Below are 23312 nucleotides of genomic sequence, written 5' to 3'. Positions count from 1 at the left end.
ATGAGGTGGTAACAGATATGGTTGTATCCAGTGGTGTAGTAGTCCCTGGAGAAGTGGGTATACTCTAAATTTCTGCCTTTTTTAAAAAGTAGTTCAGAAAAACGCTGTTTTAGAAACAGTGACATGTAAGACTACTCTATTTAGTTTTCCCCAAAAATCCATCAGTTGTATTAACTCACTATTATAAATTATCATGACTTGATTAGGAGCAGTTTGTAGGTATTACTGGTCACACAAGCAGCTGCATGAATGTAAATGTATTCAACATGAGGCAAACATACGATAACATTAGCCTTTCATAACGTTAGTCTTTTCGCATAGTTGAATTATTGGTGACACCATCTCTTCTCCTCTAAATGTAGTCATATGTCCAGTAGGTTAAAACACTGACTCATTTGGAAACCACCTTAAAACATTCCTCAGAATTATGTATTTCATGAAAGTAGGTTCTCTTGACATGTGTCACTCATTTGAAAGATGTTTATTCTGCCTTTCTCGTTTTCATTTCCAATAATCGTGCATCTTTCACTGAGACATGCAGCAACCTGTCAATCAACTGGGGTGGCACTGGCACTTGAGGTGTCCAGTCCGGTTCCAGAGGTGGCCAGCACAAGTTAGCAATATTTTCCTCGAAATGACCCACCCTACTCTGCTTCTGATTGGCTCATCAGTCCTCATGCCTAAAGTTAACCAATCAGTGAAGGTACCAAGTATTAGCCAATTAGAGGCAGAGTAGGGCGGGTCATGGCTTCACCATCTAAGGGGAAAAATGAGCAGTTTGGCTCAGATACCACTTTGATATACTGAATGAAGTGCATCAGGGGAATTTAGAAGAGGGTGTACCCAATAAGTGGGTACACTCCGTATACCCCCATATACCGTGGACTACACCACTGGTTGTATCAGTGTTCACAAATATTCAGATTTTATCCTCCATGTGCTGTGCACTTTACTGGGCATGCAGATCCTTTAAAGGCCTGTGTCTTCCCCAAACCAGCTACTCTGTGTCCAGTTAATATAACTGTTCAGTTTTACATATTAAGGTTTAAACATCAGGAACAGGGACCTGGGAACATTGTGAACTCAGTAATATCCCAAGTGATCTCCTGCAGAGAACCTGTCAGAGCACAGATTAGGAACAAAAGAGTTATTTCACAATGTGGACAAAACAGTGCATCCGTAACTATGTACTGTGTAAAAATGCCACATCCTTGAAAAGCCAAATCACTTGAAAAAAAAAATCACAAAAAATAGCAAATTTTAATTTTATCATGTAATAACAGCATTTTGTAAAATAAAGCATGGATGCAGTATATCCACCCTGCACCCTCAGCACTCAATTCAGATTTTCTCCCCAAATAAGATTTTTTTTTTTTTTTTTGTCTATTCATATAATATTAAATTATTCCTAACTTTGATTCCCTCCTGTACAGAGTTGTGATAAATCTTGATGTAGAGGAACATAAATAAAGCCACATGAATTTTGATTTGACTGTTCAGACTGACTTTGCTTTGCATCTGATCCAGGAACACACATGGATTTTGGCCAGAACAGAACTGAAAAGATTTGTGATTTGCACCGTTCACAATGTCATGGGGCAAAAAACATGATTAGAGTCACATGAGCAGAGAAATTAGATGTGGATTTCATGGGTCTCTGTGGCTGTTTTGAAGAATTCTTTGCAAAATGAAGGATACTCTTTTTCATGATTTAAAAACAACCAAAATGGATGCATTCACCTGCACATTATTTGTTACAGAGGAACCATGTTACGGTTGGTTCTGCCCTAAACAACAAAATGTTCAGAAATACACACAAACTTGTATCAAAACCTGACCTGGAAAAACTTAAAGAAAGGTTAGTTGTTTTCTGAGAAATCTCCTCAAAAACAAAAAAATTTGAGCCTGTTAAAAATGGAGCTGCTAGAAGTACAACTCTATTTTCTAATAACCAATGCAATGTGTAATAATTTATTTAAAAATGCAGGGAAATGTATTACATGTTGCATGCATGTGGCAGGTGTCATTACATGGTACAGTGAAAATGTAATAAAGCTGTTTTCACATGTTTCTACTTGTGATAAATCACTGTGTGAAGTAATTTGAACATTCATTTCTTTGTATACATGCAATAAGGACACATGGAAAACAGGAGACAGTGTCTATACCTGTGATTTCACTGTAATGTAGCTGTACTGTACATCCAAGGTTGTTTTGGTGTTGAACAGATTACACCCAAACAACTTTTCTCACAAAGGACACCAAATGGCAAATCTAACATCTGGCCTTCAGCAGACAACACAATTTATTTCAAGAATCCACAATGGAAGTGGATTTTCAAACACATAAACTATAAATCATGTAATAGGCTCAAAGCACTTTATTTCCATTCTCAACCTTAATAATAGTAAAAAAAAAAAAAAAAAAAAAAAAAGGGAACACGACTGGCAAATGTAATCGACACAGAGAAACAAAGGTACCAAAGTCTTTCTGCCAAATTGCAACAAAATCATGCTCTTTATTACACTTTAAAAAAAAAACTCCTTCTGTTTCCATTTCCTTTCATCGCTCCATTGTTCCCATCTTTTTCTTTTTTTTTTTTTTTGTTCAAAAGGCTGTCACACTCTTACCTTCCATTGTGTTAATGAATCTGTCACTGAAGCCGAGTAGCATCCAAAAAATGTACACTGATATGTCCAATACAAAAACTCGCTCATGAAACTAAAAACATCAAGTAAAAAAAACAAAGAAAAATAACAAGCAACCAAAAGCATCATCATGTACAACTAAGAAAGTGTGGCGCTCTAACTAGACTGGGGTTCAGATTGTCTCGGATTTGACATGATTCATGATTGATTTACTTTAAATGGTCACAGTCTTGGTCAAATCTAGTACCAACTACAGTTCGTTGCCAAATGTCTACATGCTGCAAAATGCTGGCGGAAAATTAGTGAAAAAAATAGAGATCCCTGTTGTCAATTTCACTGGCAAAATCTGATTTCATGACTTATGAAAGCCCTGGCATGCCTGTACTTCCACCTCATAATGATGCACATATTAAATATTGAAATAGCAGCTCATCTCTACTTAAATTTCAGTGGCTATTGCTCTTTGGCAGTGTCCTAGCTCTTATTTTCTTACTGTGCTCTCGTCACATTGTGTATTGAGGTGGTGTGTTGGTGCATAAAGGGCAATCGTATTACTCTGGAATACACGTCATGCATACACTGTTGCACACACACATCCACACACACGTACACACAGTAAAAATACAAAGCATGCACACAAAGTAGGTTCTGGAGGGGAGCAGGCTAGAAAAAAACCCTTCAAAAAGAAAATATTTGCACCCCAACTGTACGCACATCATATGAACACCATCTAACTATTCAGAACATGCTCATAGGCAGGAGGGACTCATGCACACCAAATTCATGCAGGTTCTCATACATGTACACACTCACATACACACACTTCCACACACACCTCAGCAATATGCAAGTTAGTCATTGTAAAAGTGCGGATTAGTCGCAGTTTCACAAAGTTGTTTTTATTTGCCATTTAGTATTGGGATATTTTTGCCAGTCAAAGACACTTAATTTCACAGTGCAACACAGTATGACAAACAGTGACATTAGGGTCAAGACATATCATATGGGTGAGGTTAAAAAAAAGTCCATACAAAAAAAGTTAAATAAAATAAAATAAAAAGTGCAAAAAAAAACCCCAACAACTTAACAGTCACTGAAAATAGCATTAATTAAAAAATGTTTTTGTGTTAATTGTGCGAATTTAAGTCCACTATAGAAACAAAAATCATCAGTAGCAGCAAAAAAAAAGAATAAAAACAAAAAAGAATATGGACCATTTTTAAAACATTATAAAGATCACAATGACATTGCCAATCACTGTTTTACTTAAGATATCAATATGGCATCAAATGGATATCAGTACGAATGTAGACAGACACATACACACTCATTCTCACACTCCATCTCAAACACATACACAAACAAACACTTGGTCACAGTTAACAGGTGCCAAGGACATTGCGGTGGGAGTCAAGTTTTAGCTCGGTACCATATCAAAAACAATACATATTTCATACTGTTAACACAGAATGCTGAAGTAGGAGGATTTACAAACTGCACATGCACACGCACACACACACACATAAGCAAACAAAACCTCAAAGAGACAACTAAGGATGTGATTTTCTTTCCACGAGTTCTCCCCTCTGGTGAGAAAACAAATGTGTTAGCCCTAATCCTCCCTTTCCTAGAGGAATGGTTTCTGTGAAGCCACAAGGAAAAGACACTTGCTCTTTTCTGTTTGTTTGTTTGTTTGTTTAAATCTCTCTCGATCTTGTAGAAAATGTGGCAAGAACATGTCTGATAAGATGAACAGCTCTGTGATGTAGCACTCTGGTCAAAAATGAAGATAGGAAACATAGATGCGATAGCGAGATTATCTTACAGTTAAGTAGAATTCAGTGACTACGGATGAAGTAATTCAAATTGAATCCTATTTCCCCGGGAAAAAGAAAGATATCACCCAGAAAATGAACAGAGTTTTAGACACCTGGCTGTCTGTCCCTAACTACATGTAGCAGGTCTCAAAGAAGTCTAAATAATAGTGCCACCCACAGTCAGTTCCATGTACTGCATGTACAGCATGTGCAAGTGTACAGTATGTGTGAGTCTGTGTATGTTGGTCTGTCTGTCGGTCAAGCTATCGGTTTCTCTTAAGTTTAAGAATCCCATTGAAATCTCAACTGTCCCTGTCCTCCCAGCCTTGAAACAGACCTGTCTATAGCTCTTTTTCCCTACTTTGTTATCGATTTCCCTCCCTGTCTTTCCCTGAACTTCCTCTGTTCTGATCTCTTTCCCTGCCTATCTCTTCCTCTGGTTCCCAACTCTTCTCTTCGCTCTGTCCTTCTCTCTGTCCCTCTATCTGTCCCTACCAGTTAGTTTTTCTGTGTCGGGTCCCTGCCTAGTTAATCTAGAGGTGTCCCCCTGTACCCTCCCTCCCTCCCGCCCACCCTCCCTCTATGGACAAACACATAGGGCGTGGGGGCCGTCCGTCAGGGGGAGCGGCCAATAGCGTCCCTCTCCCTCCCTCCCAGATCAGGGCAGTGCAATACACAGATGGATGAGTTTCCCATTCACCCTCCTCCTGCTGGCTCACCTGGAAATGAAGAGGCAACACACAAACATGAACCTTTGTAATGTGATAGGTTTCTTTGATTGTGTTTACATGCACACCAGTATCCCGGTTCTGTGGGTGTCACCATTTTGGTCATGTTTGGGCTACGATTTTTCAGGGCTGAGCAATAAAAATACATTTTTAATTTCTCTTCAGGGCTCATTTTTGCTTATGTTCATATAAAAAATGTAATTTACTTTGCTCATACATATTTTGATGTTGTACAAACATTTCGTGGGCAGCACGGTGGTACAGTGGTTAGCACACTGTCACAGCAAGGTCCTTGGTTCGATTCCAGCACCAAGACCTTTCTGTGTGGGTTCCTTCTGTGTCTCTACAGGTACTCTGGCTTCCTCCCACCATCCAAAGACATGCACTAACAGGTTAATTGTTCAAGCTAAAATTGCCCATAGGTGTGAATGTGAGAGTGACTGATTGTGCATCTCTATGTCGGTCCTGCGATGAACTGGCGACCTGTCCATGGTGTACTCCACCTTTGTCTATAGATAGCTGGGATAGGCTCCGCAAGGATAAAGTGGTTCAGAAGATGATGAAGGTGATGAAACATTTTGTCACTGTAACATAATACCATTCTGAAATATTATGCTGTTCGACAAGAGTTTGTCATGTTCTCATCATAAAAAAGAGTTTGAAACCAATAGTAAACCTGAAATAAATCGTGACTGGGACTTTATGGTGTCAATTAATAATAATAATAAAGGATTAGATTTCTATAGCACTTTTCAAGACACCCAAAGCGCTTTACATTATTGATCCATTATTCGTTTGCTTTCACATTCCCACTCTGGTGGTGGTAAACTACGTTTGTAGCCACAGCTGCCCTGGGGCAGACTAACAGAAGCATGGCTGCCAATTCACGCCAAACGGCCCCTCTGGCCACCACCAAACATTGATATGCATTCAAACACCAGTGTGAGTGACACTGGAGGCAAGGAGGGTGAAGTGTCTTGCCCAAGGACACAACACACTGACTAGGACAGAGTGGGATTCGAACCGTTCGGTTATTGGACGACCCGCTCTACCTCCTGAGCCATGGCCGCCCCATAATTATTGCTATCAAGCGTTATCCATCCATCCATTGTCTTCTGCTTATCCGGGACCAGGTCGCGGGGGCAACAGTCTAAGCAGGGATGCCCAGACTTCCCTCTCCCCACACACCTCCTCCAGCTCTTCCAGGAGGACCCCGAGGCGTTCCCAAGCCAGGCGAGAGACATAGTCTCTCCAACGTGTCCAAGGTCTTCCCCGGGGCCTCCTCCTGGTGGGACATGCCTGGAACACCTCCCCAGAGAGGCGTCCAGGAGGCATCTGAAACAGATGCCCGAGCCACCTCAGCTGGCCCCTCTCAATGTGGAGGAGCAGCAGCTCTACTCCAAGCTCCTCCCTGGTGACTGAGCGCCTCACCCTATCCCTAAGGGTGTGCCCAGCCACCCTGCGGAAAAAACTCATTTCGACCGCTTGTATCTGGGATCTTGTCCTTTCAGTTAAGACCCAAAGCTCATGACCATAGCGGTCGAAGTGAGTATCAAGTGTTACGACAATCTTTATTTTGATTACATTACCCAACACTATGGCCTTTGAACAGAACAAAGAAACCTGCCTCTTTACTGACAACTGCACACCAGTGATGTTTACAATATAAACTAGCAATTAAATCTGACGTTTCTGGAGTGTTAGGCGAACACAGAGCTAACATAGTCGCAATGATGTCACTTATTGATTTTTGACTGCTGTTCTGAAGGCAGGAGGTTGCATTTTGGCCGTGGTACTGTTTTAGAGTCAGAACTGACCATATATGGACAAGAGCATGTAGCTGGTAGAGCATGAGAAGTGATGAATGTGCTAATGCTAAACACTATCTTATGCCACGTTTCCACTACATGGAACCGGCTCGACTTGACTCGACTCGACTCAACTTGGCTTGACTCGGGTACCAGGTCCAGTTCCTGGAGACTGTTTCCATTACAGGATGCTAGCGACTTTACAGTACCTGGACGTCATAGCGAAGCAGCACGTTACTTCCGTGCTGTCTGCTCAGAGAGTTGCTGATAAACTCGCTCGTTGCGTGTTGTCTAGTCAAACTCATGCTGAATTTTTACGTCGGCCACCAAAGACTGAATCTCCTGACTGAATGGTGTAGTTTTTCGAGCTGTCATCATGTGGATTAACCTACCGCTACATTTACTGTAAACCTCCGCATCTGGTTTTTGTAAAACGGCGGGTCACAGAGACAACTCTCTGACCAATCAGTGGTCTGCAGTGTTTACACGTCACATTTTAGTATCTGTTCCTCGGTCCTGGAACCTCGGCAGAGGTGATACCAAACAACCAGTACCGGGTACCAGATTTCAGGTCCTTTTTCGTAATGGAAACGCAAAAAGGCCGAGTTGAGTCGAGTCGAGCCGAGCCGGTACCACGTAGTGGAAACGTGGCATTAGAGAGATACAGTAAAACACTTTAATTCATTAAACACTTGCATAACAAATTGTCTTGTGTTAATGATTAAATAGAGGTAAAGTGAAGACATTTAATTCAATAGGCAGAAGCTCCAAAAGTCAGCGTTGCAATGTTAGCATTGCAGATATTTCCACATTAGCATCTTTCAGTTGCGGGTGTTTCCCAACCATGTCACCATAATGTAGTGTATAATTCTGAAATTGGGATGTGATAGGATACACAAAAAAAACCTGAAAATAACCGGGATACTCATGTCCATATAAACACACCCTTTGATTTTGTGACAGATATTATTGTAGAATTACCTTCTTGGGTGGGTGTAGAGGCTCTAAACTCCATAGCAGGCTGCCAGTCTCTCCTTCAGCAGAGGGGGGAACTGCTCTGAGAACTGCTGCCAGTTCTCCTCCCCAACCTGCTCCTTAAAACCATGCAGGATCTGAGGAACAGGAAAAAGAAGAGCAAAAAAATAAAAACAACTTCAGGCCCATATTGACACTCTAACAACAGACTTGCAGGTGGAGTGGAGCTCATCTATGGTTCCAAAATATCAAAAAATTGCAGGTCATGTGAACTAGTGCTGCACGACTAATTGATTTTAAATTGGAATTGGATTTTTTAATTAGGACAATGTTTAAAAAAGGGTAATCGTCAAATCAAATTTCATATCTCTCGTGTCTCTGGGCTACCGTAGGCTCCTCCTCCTAACTGTGAGGGCAGTTTCCACAGTCTTTGCTCTCCACACACCAGTACACAAATGATGTTTGCTAAGGAGAGTGAGAAGTTTGTGGCTAAAAATAGCAAGAGTAAGTTGGTTGTGTGGAATTGGTACGGCTTCGAAATTTCCGATGAAGACCAAACCATTCATCGCTGCAAACTCTGACTGAAGGCGGTATCTGTCAAAGACGGCAGAACAACCACCTTTTTTCAGCACCTCAAACATCATATGCCAGAGTGGGAGCAGTGGGTTGCATTGCGGGCTGCACATGAAAACGACATGCTGACTTCTGTTGTCTTTTGTAGTTTTACGCAAAAGTCAAAATAGAAAATTGAGTTTTAGAGGGAAAAAAAAAATCTGCATTTTATTTTTGCTAATGTGAAATAGATATCACACTTATCCATACACTGATTTTGATAATACCGTATTTCCTCTAATAGTGGCCTGAGCCTTTATTCGCCTCGGCAGCAGGAAGTACTAGGACTTTATTTGATCTATTTAATAAGTAGAAATGGTTGTATTTAGCTCAAAATCATTAGCAATGTTAAAACTAGTGCAAACTGACACATTACTTCATTTCAAAATAAAAGCCCTCTATGCTTTCAGTGAATAGAAATCATTCCTTGTTTGCTTCTATTGGGCCTCTTTGTTGTGCTTTTATGTTTCTATAATTGACATTTTGGCAAATAATATTCAGACACACACACACCTGCAGTGACTGAGATTGGATGATAATACTTCAGATGGTACTTCAGAGGTTCAGAACAAATAAAGTCTATCCTTTATTTGTCCATGTCATGAGGCTTGGCTTGTAACTGACTCCCAGTTTTTATTGGAGGGAACATGGTATTTGTATTAATTACTAAACCTTTGCTGGGATTTTATAATTCTCTCAATCTCGCAATCTGATCCTCTGACAGCTCCTTTATCAGTCCTTTTATTAAATAAATCCCTGTGGCCTATAAAGCCTGGACTTCTCCATGGTAACAATTCTGTTTTGTAAACAGTCTGGCTTGAAGATGATTTTCAGAGTGCTTTTTTTCCCAAGAAAGTACAAACATGCATCAACTGCTCTGTGGTAGTCAGTTTGTAATTGTTATTTATCAATTTGCAGTGCTTCAGGAAAAACTGAATATTACTTGGATTGCCCACCCATCTCATCCCCTTATGAGCCCCTCACCTTATAGAACATATCTCTCAGATCGTCTTTAGGGTTCACCCAGGAAGCCACCGCATCACAGAAGAAGATGAAGTCCTGCACACACATACAGGAAAATAAAAACGGTTTGCAAAATGTCACCATATCAGTGTCTTAAAACAAAACAAAAAAAACATGCCTTAAATGTCTTTATGTAACTCACCTGCACCACGCCTCCAGGGTTTACACCAATCATCATGCAAATGCCACGGAAAGCAGAATCTTTCTCCTCGTTATCTCTGATGTTCCGTAGAGACGTACACCTGCAGACACATCATTACCCAGTCAAGATGCAGTCACCAAGCACTTTCTGCTGTTTAGAAGAGGGAAAACTCCTGCCAGGATATATGTCTACTTTAGGAACATCAGATTTGCTCACTAATCTTCACTACATGACTTGTTTTTTTCCCAAACAGGAACTTATCTAAAGCATGTCAACACAGATGCCCTGACAATACCATGTATTTAAGCAGTTTTCTTTTTTCATTGGCCCAAAATGCCAAAAACTAAAAATCTTTAGTTTTTCTGTCAGACACAGCAAAGAAAAGACCATCTTTATATCACAAATGCATTTTGCCATTTTTGCTCAAAAGAAAAGCTAAACAAGCAGTTCCCAAAATAGTTCCTGATTAATTCAATTCTCAGTCAACTGATTCATTAAGCAAATCATCAACTAATTGCTGCAGTTTTACCATACAATAGAACACCTCAGAAGATTTGGAAGTACAGATATGAGCATGTTCTATATTTGGAAAAGCTGACTTTTGTATTTACAGACACTGAAAATTATGCGATATGGAAAAGTGTGCATAGAGAATCAGACACTGAAATAGATACGACAGAGTCTCTCACCATGGGCGTATGAACTGTGGCAGCATGGGAGCGACCTCTTGAGGACACACATAGCCCAGTCGACCAATGGTGATGGCTAGAGGGAGGACGGAGTACCCAGGATCAGGATCACATGTGTACTGATGCATAACTGTTTGACTTGAGTGTATTTGGAATCTACAATTTCAATTGTCACTACTAAGAATTCGTTAAAAAAAAAAAAATAGATTCTGCATGTTGCTCTGTCAAAACTAAATGATCAAAAATCTGTATATTCACATACCAGTGTTCTCCAGCAGGGTCTTGGGGGTGTTAGGACGATTAATAATCTCTACCAGCTGGTTCAGAACCATTGCAATGTATGGCTGCATCTCCACTCCTAACAGAGCAGAAAATGAAAGTGAGATGCACATTTCAATATAATATATCTCATAGTCATCTGCAAAGGCACTTCACACCTTCATATAAAAATTTCCTGCAACTCACCCATCTGCATGCAAATCTCTCCAATGGCCCACGTGGCATTGTTGCAAACAGAGATGAACTCCGGGTTCAGATTTGTCCCGAGGATTGGCATGAATTCGGCTGAAGAGCACGCAAGGAAAGTCATTATGAGATTCCCAACAGAGAAGATAAGGTATTTTCTCTGTGTTGTATGTGTATATGTGTGAGGCAGAAAAGAGGGTATGATAATTACCAATACACGGTTTGACATGAGGAAAGCAAGCCTTGGTCAAATCACCCAGGAGAGCAAATGAACTCTGTCTCACTTCAGGCATCGTATCCTGGCACACAGAACACAGATGAGCACACAATGCTGGCATACAAAATGAAGAAGACACACAAAGCTGTAAATTTGCTGATACAATGGGAAGACTCTAACAAAAGTAATTGTTCCTAAACCCTCATGTGTGCCGATGTATTTACCTGCAAAGACCCACTGCCTTATTTACTTCCCTCTTATTTTCCCATCTTTGTTTTCTGGCAAAGTATATGACCCCCACCCATTAGCAGTGAACAGTGACAGTGGGACTTGGTGTCAGACAGTAAAAATAGCTCTAAATGAAGCAGCTCAGAAAATGTTGGACAGTGTTTAAAAAAAAGAAAATAAAGTGATTGAAAATCGCAGGCAGATAAGACTCAAATTCAGACTCAAAGCAATGCAAAGTTAGCCTGTTGAACAGGAAAGAGCTAGCAGTTGGCTTATTAAGCCTAAAGTATGTTAAAGTCCTACAATAGTTGTTTATGATGCATGTACACACCAAGAATAACTCAAGTTTTTCAAATTTGAGTTCACACCACAACTATTGGGGGGAAACAATTTAAGGTGATAAAAACCTTAAAACCAAATCAAAATATATGTCAAATTACAGAGAACCATGTTCAACACATCACATTTGTACTGCACAGGAATGATTTTGCTTTTGTTTATCTTGTTATATAATATAAATAACAGTAAAAGATAACAGATGTATCCCAGAACCGTGATGATGACCAATCAAGTACAGTCATCATCAGTTTTTCCAACCCTGTTGTGGACTACATTCTCCTCTGTGGGTCTTTTGAGATCCAACATGCTGTGAAATATTTTGTGTTTTGCTTTTGTTTTTCTACACTGGAAAGTGGATTAATTAATGTTTTTTTTTTTTTTTTTTTATCTTTTCTACAGATTGAGCTTTAAGGTTAAAAGACAAGAAACAAGTTGACTTAAAGTTTGGGTTATGCTCCCCGTTTATATCTTACAACAGGTGATCAATATTCATTTTGAGGCTCAAACACAGCAGGAGGATACAGCATGTGTTTTGCACCATCCTTTACAGAATGTTACTGTTCAGTGGTGTAGATGCTCACAGGGTTAGCATTACAATCCTGGTTATAGTAGGAATAGATCCAAGTTATCCTACTATCAACCAATACAAATAACTTTACACTTGAAACAAAAAAAAAAAAAAAAAAAAAATCCAACCAGCAATAGTGACAGACAGGAGGCCAAGTTTGAATGTTGTTTTTACAGTAACCAACAGTTGCAATTAATGGTTTTAACTACCTACCCCAATGGGGTTTGGACTTTGGTACACTATCCAAAGGTCAGACTGGAATCCCACACAAGCTCCACTCACCTGCATGCACTGGAAGAGCAGTGTCATGATGTTACTTCGAGCCACAAGTGTGTCCACATGACCACCCAGTCCTTCTGCCAAGCCACTTAGAAGATCCAGAGCAACAATCATGAAGTCCTTGTCCGGTGCCTCGTACTGGTCTGGCTGCTGACTGTACATCTGAGAGTGAAAGACAGACACACACATAGCAAAAAAAGAGCACAAAGGAGAAAGGTGGATATGTGGGTGTAAGACAAGCCATGTGACACTCACCATGGCTTGAGCGAGTGTCTTCTGTACAAGTGTAACACATCGCTGGTAGACAGGTTCACAGTAGGGCAGGAAGCCGCTCTGCAGCGCAGTGGCAACAGATGACAGACACTCCAGCAAGGGGAAGAGATCCTTGTCTTCATCCTTCAGCTCATTCCATTTGGCGATCAGCGGAGGCATCAGCTTCTGTATATACTCCTAAAAACACAAGCATGTGAATTCATTTTTCATTTGTTTTTGTACCAAAATACACTCTGCAGGAGTATTTTGTGTTTATGAATAAATATCAGTAGAACATCTAACAAGATTACGCAAGTCTGTGCGAGTGATCATTTTGGCTCACCGGCTGGTTAAGATGGTGTCCAACCGAGTCAGCCAGTGTTCCTATGGCATCATAGAGGATGAGCAGGTTCTTGTGCTGGTACTTTCCAAATGCAAAAACCAGTGTGTCCAGGATGAAGCTCAGGTAAGGTACCAGCTCTGTGCACGCCTCTTCTTCCAGCGTGGCAAATGCACTGTAAGACAAAACAGCCATTGATACGGGGGTTACATGAGCAAAGAGATAAAACACTGGAGAGAAGATGTGAAAAAGTAAGCAGACCCTACTAATACCCCAACCTGGTTGCACAACACTTTGCCCATCCTGCTCACTGATACCCTACCGACTCAGGAATTAATTTTGAGTCTCAACTTTCAATCTTTTTTTAAAGCTGTGTATGATGTTCATCACCAATTTTTCATCAAATCAGTAAAACCCTGTTGGCCTAAGTATCACAAATCTGTTAGTCTTTCCACGATTACACACCTGAATCACTCCCCTCAAGGTGAAAAACTTCGAACTGTAGTCCATCACAAACAGTCCATTTGTTTACATACTATACCAAAACCGAAACCAAACCATCACTCGGTTTTTTTCAGAATTCCACGCAGCTGCAGTATGGGCACAGCAGCAACAAACACAGAAACAGCTTCACTGATTCTTGCTGCTGCAGCTGTGTGGAATTCCCAAAAAAAAAGAGTGATGGTTTGGTTTCGGTTTGGTATGTAAACAAATGGACTGTTTGGGATGGAGTACACTTCAAAGTTGTTCACTGTGAAGGAAGTGATTCAGGTGTGTAATAACTAATGGAGACTAATGGATTCATGATACTTAGGCTATCACTCAGGTTTTACAGATTTGATGAAAAATTGGTGACGAACGTCATACGCAGCTTAAAAAAAAAAAAAAATTGGAAAAAAAAAAAGGCAAAAGTTGCTAGAAAGGCACATGTAACAAACATATGTGTGAAATTTGAAAAGAATTGAGTGAAGAGTGTCCGAGAAATGGTTGGACAAAATTTCTTAGTTGAAATGTAAAAGATCCAAAAATTTTAATTCAGCCATCAAATTGCGCACTATACCTCTCCTAGTGGTAAAGAAAGTGTGTCCAATTTGAAAAGAATTGGGTGAACAGTGTCTGAGAAGTTGGTTAGGCAAAAACTCAAATGGACAGATGGAATTCCTGATATATTTATAAACCCCTGCCTGCGGGGGTATTACAATAATAATAAAAAACAGCTGGAGAAAAACTAAAGGCAATACCTGCATGCTGCTTCCTGTACCCTTTTGTTGCCATCCAGAATACGTTTGAGCAGCTCGGTCATTAGGGGTTTAAGGTGAGCATCAGGGGGCTGGCTGACCACCCAGTGTGCGTAACGGCTCAGGGTCCAGCAGGCGATGGAGCGAACCAGAGCCTTCTTGTCACACAAACACTGAATGAGGTGTGGAATGAGCTCAGGCAAGTAAGGTACCATACCCTGCATACAGCCTGGAGGGAGAAAAGAGAATTATGTGTCTTATATAATAAAAAGAAAGCAGAGATGGCCACAGTCCCCTTCTAGTATATGAGTTCCTATTATCAGAGGAATTTCAGTTACTCTACCAGTAAATTACATATGCAGAGGAAGCTGTCAGATGTAGTGAAAAGTTCTGATGAAAGTTGTTACCTGCACCTTGAGTAGAAAACCGAGAAAAAATATTACTACAACTAAAATGTTAATATTCAGTATTCATATTTTTATTATACGGTGCTGAAATGAGCCTCACAAGTATAATTTTTCTCATTTCAATAAACACGTTTTGGTAAACGTACAGTGTATAATTCTTGCCACTGTCCGCCTTTCAGTTAAAGCAACTGGGAAAAAAAAGCTGTTCGATCACAGAGCCATATTCACCACCACTGCCTATGAGAATCTGATATGACTCAGGAAATACTTATGTTCATAAGTAATCAGATTCAATCAGAATTTTTGCATTGAATAAAATAAAAAAAGGAATTTATACATTTGCCATTGTAGCAAACATAAATGTAAGTGTAAACAAGTGAACAAAATAATATAACCAAACATTCAATGCAACAAACCCTCTCAGAAAACACAATGGTATCATGGTATGTGGAATTACCCCATTATTATTGTTATTATCATGTTTTAATTACCCTTAAAGTAATGATAACAAACACGCACAATTAGAAATTAAACCATTTTAAAAGTATGTGCAAGTGGCTGCCCTTTGAACAGACATAAACAGCAATGTATCTTTTTGACAGAAAGAAACCAGGAGGTGTGAGTGGTGCATGATGACTGACAGTCACCTAGAAAAGACATATCAGTAAGATGATGATTCTTTTTTTACATATATACTGGAGAAAAGCAAATATAATAGCTGTCACTTTTCATACAACGGTATTCAACTGCTACCTTATATAAATCATGTGGAAATGTTAATAGTATATTTTACAGTTTTAAATGCACTGTAACAGGTCTCACCCTCAGCAATAGCCCCCAGGACCAGGATGCCGGACTCTTTGATGACCCAGTCCGGGTGGAAAAGCAGGCCTTTGAGAAGGGGTAAAAGATGGGGCAGCAGTTCCTCACGAAACACGTTGGCAAGAACATCCAGAGCTGCAGCTGAACACTTCCCTGGAGAAGAATCACATGTTAAAACAGTGGCTTTGAACTGTAAAAAAGGAACAACAAAGTCAAGTAAATACAACAGTAGTAACATCCCCTCATTAATCATTATCACCGTAAATGTCAAATAATAATTTCTTTCAGGTTTAAAGGCTGCCTCTTTGGTCTGGAGAGACAGTTGGAGAAATCAGATGGTTATTTGTGATTTTTCTTTATTGTCAAAACTTGACAAACCCTTGTCAAAAAATCTAGAGTTAGAACATTACATTACCATCATTAAATGTTTGTTCATTAAATTATGCAAGAAATAAATTAAGTATAACAGAAACACAAACATTTTTCTCTAAATGTTTTGTAAAACACATTGCAGACTCAACATGTTCTTTTTTAACTGACAACTGCCATCAGATTATTATTGAAGTCAAACTGAAGACACATAAAAAGCCTCACAAAAACACTTGTATGTTTATCTTCAACATTATGGACCAAAAGAAACATAGTTTTCAGTTCATTCACCTGCTAAAGCTGTGTTTATGTAGTACTTTGAGGTACTTCGTAAGAAAATTAATTTGATGTAAGGCCAACTAAATATACTTTTGGCTGGTAGATTGTCACATTGACCTTCCAGACGGTGTAGAATAATAGCATTAGAGTTGATGAACATGTCAGTGCTGGTGAAAGCTGCACCAGAAAACACTACACAAACTTCACATTGGAACTTACGAAGATTCCAGTCAGACAGCGTGTCATCATCATCGTCCTCATCTTCATCAATATCCTCTCCCTCCTCTCCCTCCCCGCCTTCGTGCTGTAGAGTGACAGTGCGGGACTTGTGGAAACGAGGCTTGATGTCTTGCTCACTGTCTGGAATCGTCTCATCTTCTTCAACATCACCCTGAACATTAGAGTTACAGTTACATGTAGATTGACCTCAAGTAAACAAAAATATTGTGATGAGTTTTTGTATGATGAGATCTGAACACTGGATCTAAGTTGTATAGCATCATCTTACCTTCAGAAGAATTATGTCAATCTCAGAGTATTTCATCCCATTCACTAAAATAGGGATCAGTCTGAAAAAAAAAAAGAGAGACAATATTACCGCTTAGATGAAGTTAATACAACACTGTTTCCCATTCTTTGCCATGTAAACACTTACTGGACCAAGTGGCCAGACAGGGCTTCTTTACAAATAGGTTGTTCAGCCAGCGTCAGCCAGAATTCACAGGCCTCTAGAGCCACATTCTCATCTGGGTCCTGAGTCCTCTGCAGCATGTACTGGTAAAAGACAAAAAAAGAGATGATAACAAGGGGGAAGTGGAAGGAAAAAGCAAAGTCACACATTGCACATCCTATCAGTCACACCCTCACCTGGATGATACTGTGCATATGGGGGATGAGGCGGTCAATGCGGACTTCCAGCAGCATGACCAGAGCCCTGCACACATTCTTCCGCACCTCACTGTCTTCATCCCCAGCCAATGCGAACAAACTCTGGATACAGAAGGAAAAGGATGGTACAAGAATAACCTGTTTAACAGCATGTTACAGCAAAAAAATAAACTTTTTTACATCAAACATGTTCATTTTTAGACGATTCAATATCCTAAAGCAAATGCTGCAGCTTTATCCATAATAAACAAGGTCACTATAACTGTGTTTCTATCCAGATGGATTTGTTTTTTCATATTCTCAATGTGTCCAGAAGACGGTGGGCATGGAATTTCTTTTAAAAACAAAAGCTCAAATAAGTACAATGAAAATTAAATAGACGGAACAAAAAAATCAGCAAAAACCAACATGAATGTCATATTAGATGAAGACTGCATCAAAGCACCACTGTACTGATAGTGATGAAGAGCAGACTCTTAATATTCACATAATAGTAGTAGGTGGAAACCTGCATGAATTCACATTTTCTTTTGCCATTTTTCTGAAAACATTCAAATCTGCCATACACTTGGATGGAAACCTGCCAAAATATAGTTTTCTTAATATTGATTTAGGAATGCAAAATGCACAACTGTCCTTTATAACTGACTAAAAAATGGTTCATGATACGGATGAGGAAGGTGCATGCCAAGCAGTTGAAGGCCTTTGCAAGTTGCCATTTCCATCCAGGTCTGTCCAACCTCAGTATATGGGAAGAGTTTGAAGAGATTTAAAAAAAAAAAAAAAAAAAAAAAAAAAGCAACAAAGCAAAAAAATTAAAAGCAATAAAGCTGGGATGAAGTTGGGTTTTTTTGCAAAGCAGAAGCCATCACTGTATCAACACATAGAACCAATATTCATTTCATTACACAAATGAATGTTACAGTTATGGCCAAATATGTGCAATAAGGTCACTATGACCTTGACCTTCGGCCACAAATATGTAATCAGCTCATCCTAAGAATGTGAAGACAGTGTCAAGGTGTTGAAATATCACTTTTATGAGAATGGATGAACAACCAGATTACTTAATGCCTCTAGCCAATATTGTCTCTGGTGCGAAGCAGAAAAAAAACAGAGAAATGATATGGATGGCCAAGGGAAAAAACAGAAAATTACTTTTTCTCCTGGCAATCTGCCTGTTCTAGTAACTGTAAGGAAACTGGCAAGATGTCAAAATTAGACAGCTGCGCTATTTTGTAAAATGATTCACATAGTGAGACAGCAGCATTTTGCAGTAAACCAATTATTCCCTTTTACATTTAACATAATTTCCTATTCAGAGGATATGAAATACCACGCAGGTGATATAAATCTATATCCATTAGACTGCCATGTTTAAATAGGGTCATAATGTTAACTTTGTGCACACTATTTCATGCCTATCAAAACCCAAAGTCATACTGCACTTATTACATGGAAGAATTAATGGTATGAGGTACACGTGGAGAAAACAAACTTATTCATTTAAAAGAATATTCTGTCGAGCTCACCTCAATAAAAGTATCGATATTATCCATGAGAGCTTGAGCTCGACCAATGATGAACTGGTTCACACATGCTATAGCATGGGACCTGATGGAAAGACATATAAAATGAGTTAATAATGATTATTTTAAAAGAAGAGTCATAAACCTCCTGTTGAGTCATAAGGAGGTTTCACTTCACCTGATTTTGGGGCTGCAGTGTTTAAAAAACTGGAGAAACTTGGGGATCATAATATTGAGGGGTCTGTTCAGTGCATCACTATCCAACAGTTCAGATGAATCCTCACATATCTTCTGTAGTGCTCCAAAGGAGCCCTAAAAGGCAGAAAAGAACATGAAGAAGATAGTGTCAAAAGACTAAAAGAAAAAGAAAGCAATTTGAGTACCACAATGCAATATCGCAAAAGTAATTTGAGTGTGCAGTCACATGAGCCTGACCTCGCAGGTGTTATAGTCCTCAGAGTTGAGCAGATTACAAAGCTGCGGCAACAGTTCAGGCCAGGTCTGAAGCTCTCCTTTGGATGCGATAGTTGTGATCAGGATACCTAGACAGTGAAGAATAAAAACACACTGTTATTATTGGTATGCTCTAAAACTCAGGAGTAACAGATATATTAACAAATAAGCAAAGAAAATAATTTAAAGCATCTTGAAAATGCAGCCCTCACTCCCACACAGCCACATTACCTGCAAAAACCCAACCACCTACATAATAGTCTGACTCACAGTGGCTCGAAAACGCAACGTTCTCTCTCACCACCTCCCCTTTTCTCACTCAAACACACACCAATAGTAGCTCTGATCAGTGGCGAAGGGTCTCCAATGTTATTGAGACATTCTCGTTTGATGAAATCTGCCACATTGGGAGGGAAATTCTGGTAGTGAGCCTTCACATTGTTCTTCAGTATCAGACCGCTGAGAGAGCGAGTGGGTTCATCTTGAGAAGGAAGGAAACAGATAAGACAAAATGAGACTGGATACAGATTTATTTGCAGGGGACAAGCAACGGTAGGAAGTCTACTTGATAAATAAATGTCATTTATGCTCTATTGTTTGGATTCTTATAACAAAACATGTGCATACATACCCTCAGATTTCAGGCTTGTGAGGACAAAGATGAGATAGTTATTGAAGTCTGGAAACTGATTTAGTTGTTCCAGTTTCTGTAGGTTTTGTTAAGAAGTTCAACCATAGACACACATACAAAAACCCTGCCAATACATTTACACCCTCACATACCTTGTGCACCCATTTGACATTGCACTGTTTGCGTCAGTCAATCACAGCAGCACATTTGAAGCAAGATGTGCATCGCCAACACACCCATTCGTTGTTCACTCTCCACCATTCTGACACACAAACCTCACGCCTTTTCTGTCACATGCTCACAATCACAAACATACACACACGCAGAGGTGGGAGGTAGGATACTTCTTGTACAGCTCTCTGTGTTGCTGTGTCTGGGGACTGGGAGTCTTTGAGTAGCTGGAGCACTTGCTGTAGACCCTGTTCATCTGGCTGCCACTCCATCCTACAGGACACGTACACATACGTCAAATACCTCATTATAAGACATGTCTGTAAGGCACAGTGAATCTTGCAACCAGTCACACCTGTTAGCACACCCTATATTGCTTACTATTAATATACGTGTTAAAGTAATGTAATACTAAGCTACAAAGCAACGGCTACACGTCAAACAACTAACACGTGATAGTTAATAATAACAACAAATTATAAAATATGATACTATTGTTAATTGTCTTAAATCTTATGTCTAGAACAAGCACACATTGTTGCAAGTCTTCGCCAGTAAAAACAATAACACTGCCGTGCAGACGCTCTGTAGGTACGTAAACGCTTTCAGTGCCACTACGCAGTTACCATTAGCTCTGCAGCTGGGGCTGCAAGGATAAGTACAGCAACAAAAATAGCTATCAATCGAGATCTGAACTGTCTTTCTTCACATGAGGCCCAGACAGTACAGGCGCAAATGTCTGGTTGGTTCATCCAGCTAGCGACCTAGCCTAGCGTCGCTATGATTCCTCACGCATCAGATCCAAATAGGGAACAGCCACAAAACGCAGTCTTATATTTACATTCAGGATACCACCTTACACGTTCAAAGCTGGGTTTCTAATCAAAGCAACAAGGACGACGCCAATGGGGCGCATTAATATTCACAGCAGAGTACAACAGTCGCATATCAACCCCCCGGCAGCTACCAGTAGCACTGCAAGCTAGCATCATCTTGAAAGTACCGCGAAAGGTCTTACCTGGTCACTCCGATGTGATAGATCTATTCTGCTGTCGACAATTATGCACTTATGCTGTAACAACTAACATTAAATAAAATATGAACACAGTCTGTGTAGCTGATTACAAACTTCTGATCTCTGTAGATCTGTGTGGTTGCTATGCTAGCTGGTTTGTGACAGAGATTGCATGCCTTGCAATCAAGCCGGGTGATCAGATTGATTACGTTCGGCTTCCGTAGTGGACAGACTGTTGCTAGGTAAGCTAACTGTATAGTGTCTTAATACTTTTAATCTCTTCTAGACTCTGTGAGTATTTTTGTGTAATATTATTTCAATTCTAAGAATAAGTATTGACAAGTGACAGTGTTTTGTTTTGTTGTGTGCATTTTAGTGTTGTCTTTTGTTTGTGACCACCAGATGGCGTTAGCTTCATATTCCTGTAGCCTCTAACTATTGTATAGTTGATCTGTGAACTAACAGGGCGTGGACACGCTTACATGAACACTAATACACCTTAAAACCTCAACAAATTCTGCTGCTGTTTAGCTTGGATTAGTTAACACTTATTTAATGGCACATCGAATGGTAAATCATCTTTGGCTGAGAGTGAAAAACAGCAGAACTCTGACATTTCCTTGACAAAGGTTGTAGAAGTTCAGTGTTGTTTAAACTGGATATCATTGCATTTTAATCTCATTATATTTTGTGTCCAGGCCTGAATCACAGACACTTAGAGAAACCCCAGAAAATTCCGTGTACTCATAGTCCACACCACTTCCTTTAATGTTGAAATCTTGTCAGAATTGCGATTCTGAAACAAGGCTTTGGAAAAGTGGAAGTGTTCATAACAGAATGAAATATCAATTCAGCACCTTCCTTTTTTTAACAGTTTTTTTTTTTTTTTAATAAGAATTCATACAGCACAGTATTGTATTAACTCCATTTTGTTTAATTTGTGACAATCACAGTGACCACAAAACATTTGCATTCTTTTTTCCACTGTCAACACAGATAAGTTGAACTGAATGTGAAAGCAGAAATGTTTTTGTTGTTGTTTGTATAAAGAAAAGAATTATTTAAAAAGGGAGAAACCAGAGCTCTGGACTGTTTACAAGATGAGATGTTAAGAAAAGTAGGTTCAGCATAGAGAGCTTATTTCACTCTTGCTGCAGCCCCACTTGCAGCAGGCATTGGACAGTCCCACCACCACATCCCGACCTTTCCTATCTCCACTTCGTAGAGCCTCCAGTACCTCCTCTAACATTGGTGAGCGAGATGAGCGGCTGAATCCAGCAGCTGCAGATGTAACATCAATTGCCTGATCTTTCCATATGTTGGACTCAGCATGATCCTGTTTACCAGCAAGTTGAGGGATAGGATTTGTGTTCCATGGGTCAAAGGTCTCTTCTCCAGGGAGAGCTGATAAAAAAAAATGACAGGTAATTTTATGGTTAGAGTCTTGGAAAAGATAGCTCATCATAACAAGGTAACTGATATAACTTACCTAAATCTCCTACACTTCTCCTCCAGCGAGAACCTCCACAGGTAAAGATGACAGCTCGTATGAACTCTCTTCCACATAATTTCACCCCATAGAAAGAGGGATGGTTATCATTGCACCGCACCCTGTCTACAAGTGCCACCAACAGTCCTAAAGTCAAAAGGGCTGCCTTCCACATGGTGTGAATAAAATTGCTGTAAAGCTCTTGTAAACCGGGTAAGTTGTTTATGTAGCGGTTTGTGTTTCTCCTTGGGCAGCCCAACTTATATAGTCCTCAGAACCTGAGAAAAGGACCTCAACTCACCTCCACTCTTAGTCATACCCAAAGATAAGAAAGGAGACCTTTAGGGGCAACAATGCTCATACACAAATCGCAAATGTGTGATTCAGTAGTGAATGATGGCAGAAGTGATGTCAACAGGGCTATTCACAATCCAATCACCTGTGACCTTTTGTTGGCCTTTTTGTATCAGGTTTTGTGCCACCACTACAATCTCTATTTTCACTATCTGCTCTGACAGGCATGGGATGGAGATCACTATCCATTCATGCCAAGCATAACTATTACACTGGTCCCCACTGCTAGTGACATCCTCCCTTGAGCACAGACATAATTATTTCAAATGCCAAATAACTACAGCTGTGACACAAGTCAGTTATGAACTTCTGTGTTGCCTTGGCAATCAATCATATCAGTCTATGGGGTAGTTTAGGGAGGTTAAGATAAGCAGCAATGTCGACAAATCATGGAACAAAATAAAGTCGACACCATTATTTTTTCTGTCAGCTCGGCGTCATATGTTATAAAAAAAAAAAGTAACATTAGAAGTGGTTAATTTCACGTTATGGTCCCTTTTACATGACAGACAGGGAGTGGTAGCCAATCAGCGATTG

The 23312-nt window shown here is 39.9% G+C and overlaps 2 protein-coding genes across 2 annotated transcripts; both read right to left on the bottom strand.

Moving 5' to 3' along the window:
* Window positions 1–2590: 2590 nt before the first annotated feature.
* Window positions 2591–21119, bottom strand: tnpo2b (transportin 2b). Its single transcript, XM_030135076.1, has 24 exons — window positions 20936–21119; window positions 20091–20190; window positions 19747–19822; window positions 19447–19596; window positions 19098–19204; window positions 18841–18974; window positions 18666–18747; window positions 17113–17235; window positions 16901–17019; window positions 16754–16814; window positions 16465–16636; window positions 15598–15750; window positions 14372–14597; window positions 13134–13305; window positions 12794–12988; window positions 12542–12700; window positions 11119–11206; window positions 10908–11006; window positions 10705–10800; window positions 10443–10518; window positions 9754–9853; window positions 9573–9647; window positions 7983–8113; window positions 2591–5184 (listed from the first exon to the last, which is right to left on the bottom strand). Exons 2-23 carry the CDS (start codon window positions 20187–20189, stop codon window positions 8006–8008), a joined length of 2670 nt encoding a protein of 889 aa, XP_029990936.1. The 5' UTR covers window position 20190; window positions 20936–21119; the 3' UTR covers window positions 2591–5184; window positions 7983–8005.
* Window positions 21120–21968: 849 nt separating this feature from the next.
* rln3b (relaxin 3b) lies at window positions 21969–22710 on the bottom strand. The gene is made up of 2 exons (XM_030145160.1): window positions 22422–22710; window positions 21969–22336 (listed from the first exon to the last, which is right to left on the bottom strand). Exons 1-2 carry the CDS (start codon window positions 22594–22596, stop codon window positions 22056–22058), a joined length of 456 nt encoding a protein of 151 aa, XP_030001020.1. The 5' UTR covers window positions 22597–22710; the 3' UTR covers window positions 21969–22055.
* Between the last annotated feature and the right edge of the window lie 602 nt (window positions 22711–23312).

Source organism: Sphaeramia orbicularis, chromosome 1, assembly GCF_902148855.1.
Source record: "Sphaeramia orbicularis chromosome 1, fSphaOr1.1, whole genome shotgun sequence".
Classification (NCBI taxonomy): Eukaryota; Metazoa; Chordata; class Actinopteri; order Kurtiformes; family Apogonidae; genus Sphaeramia; species Sphaeramia orbicularis.
Note: the sequence above shows the minus strand (reverse complement) of the source record. Positions and strands in the feature narration are given on the sequence as shown.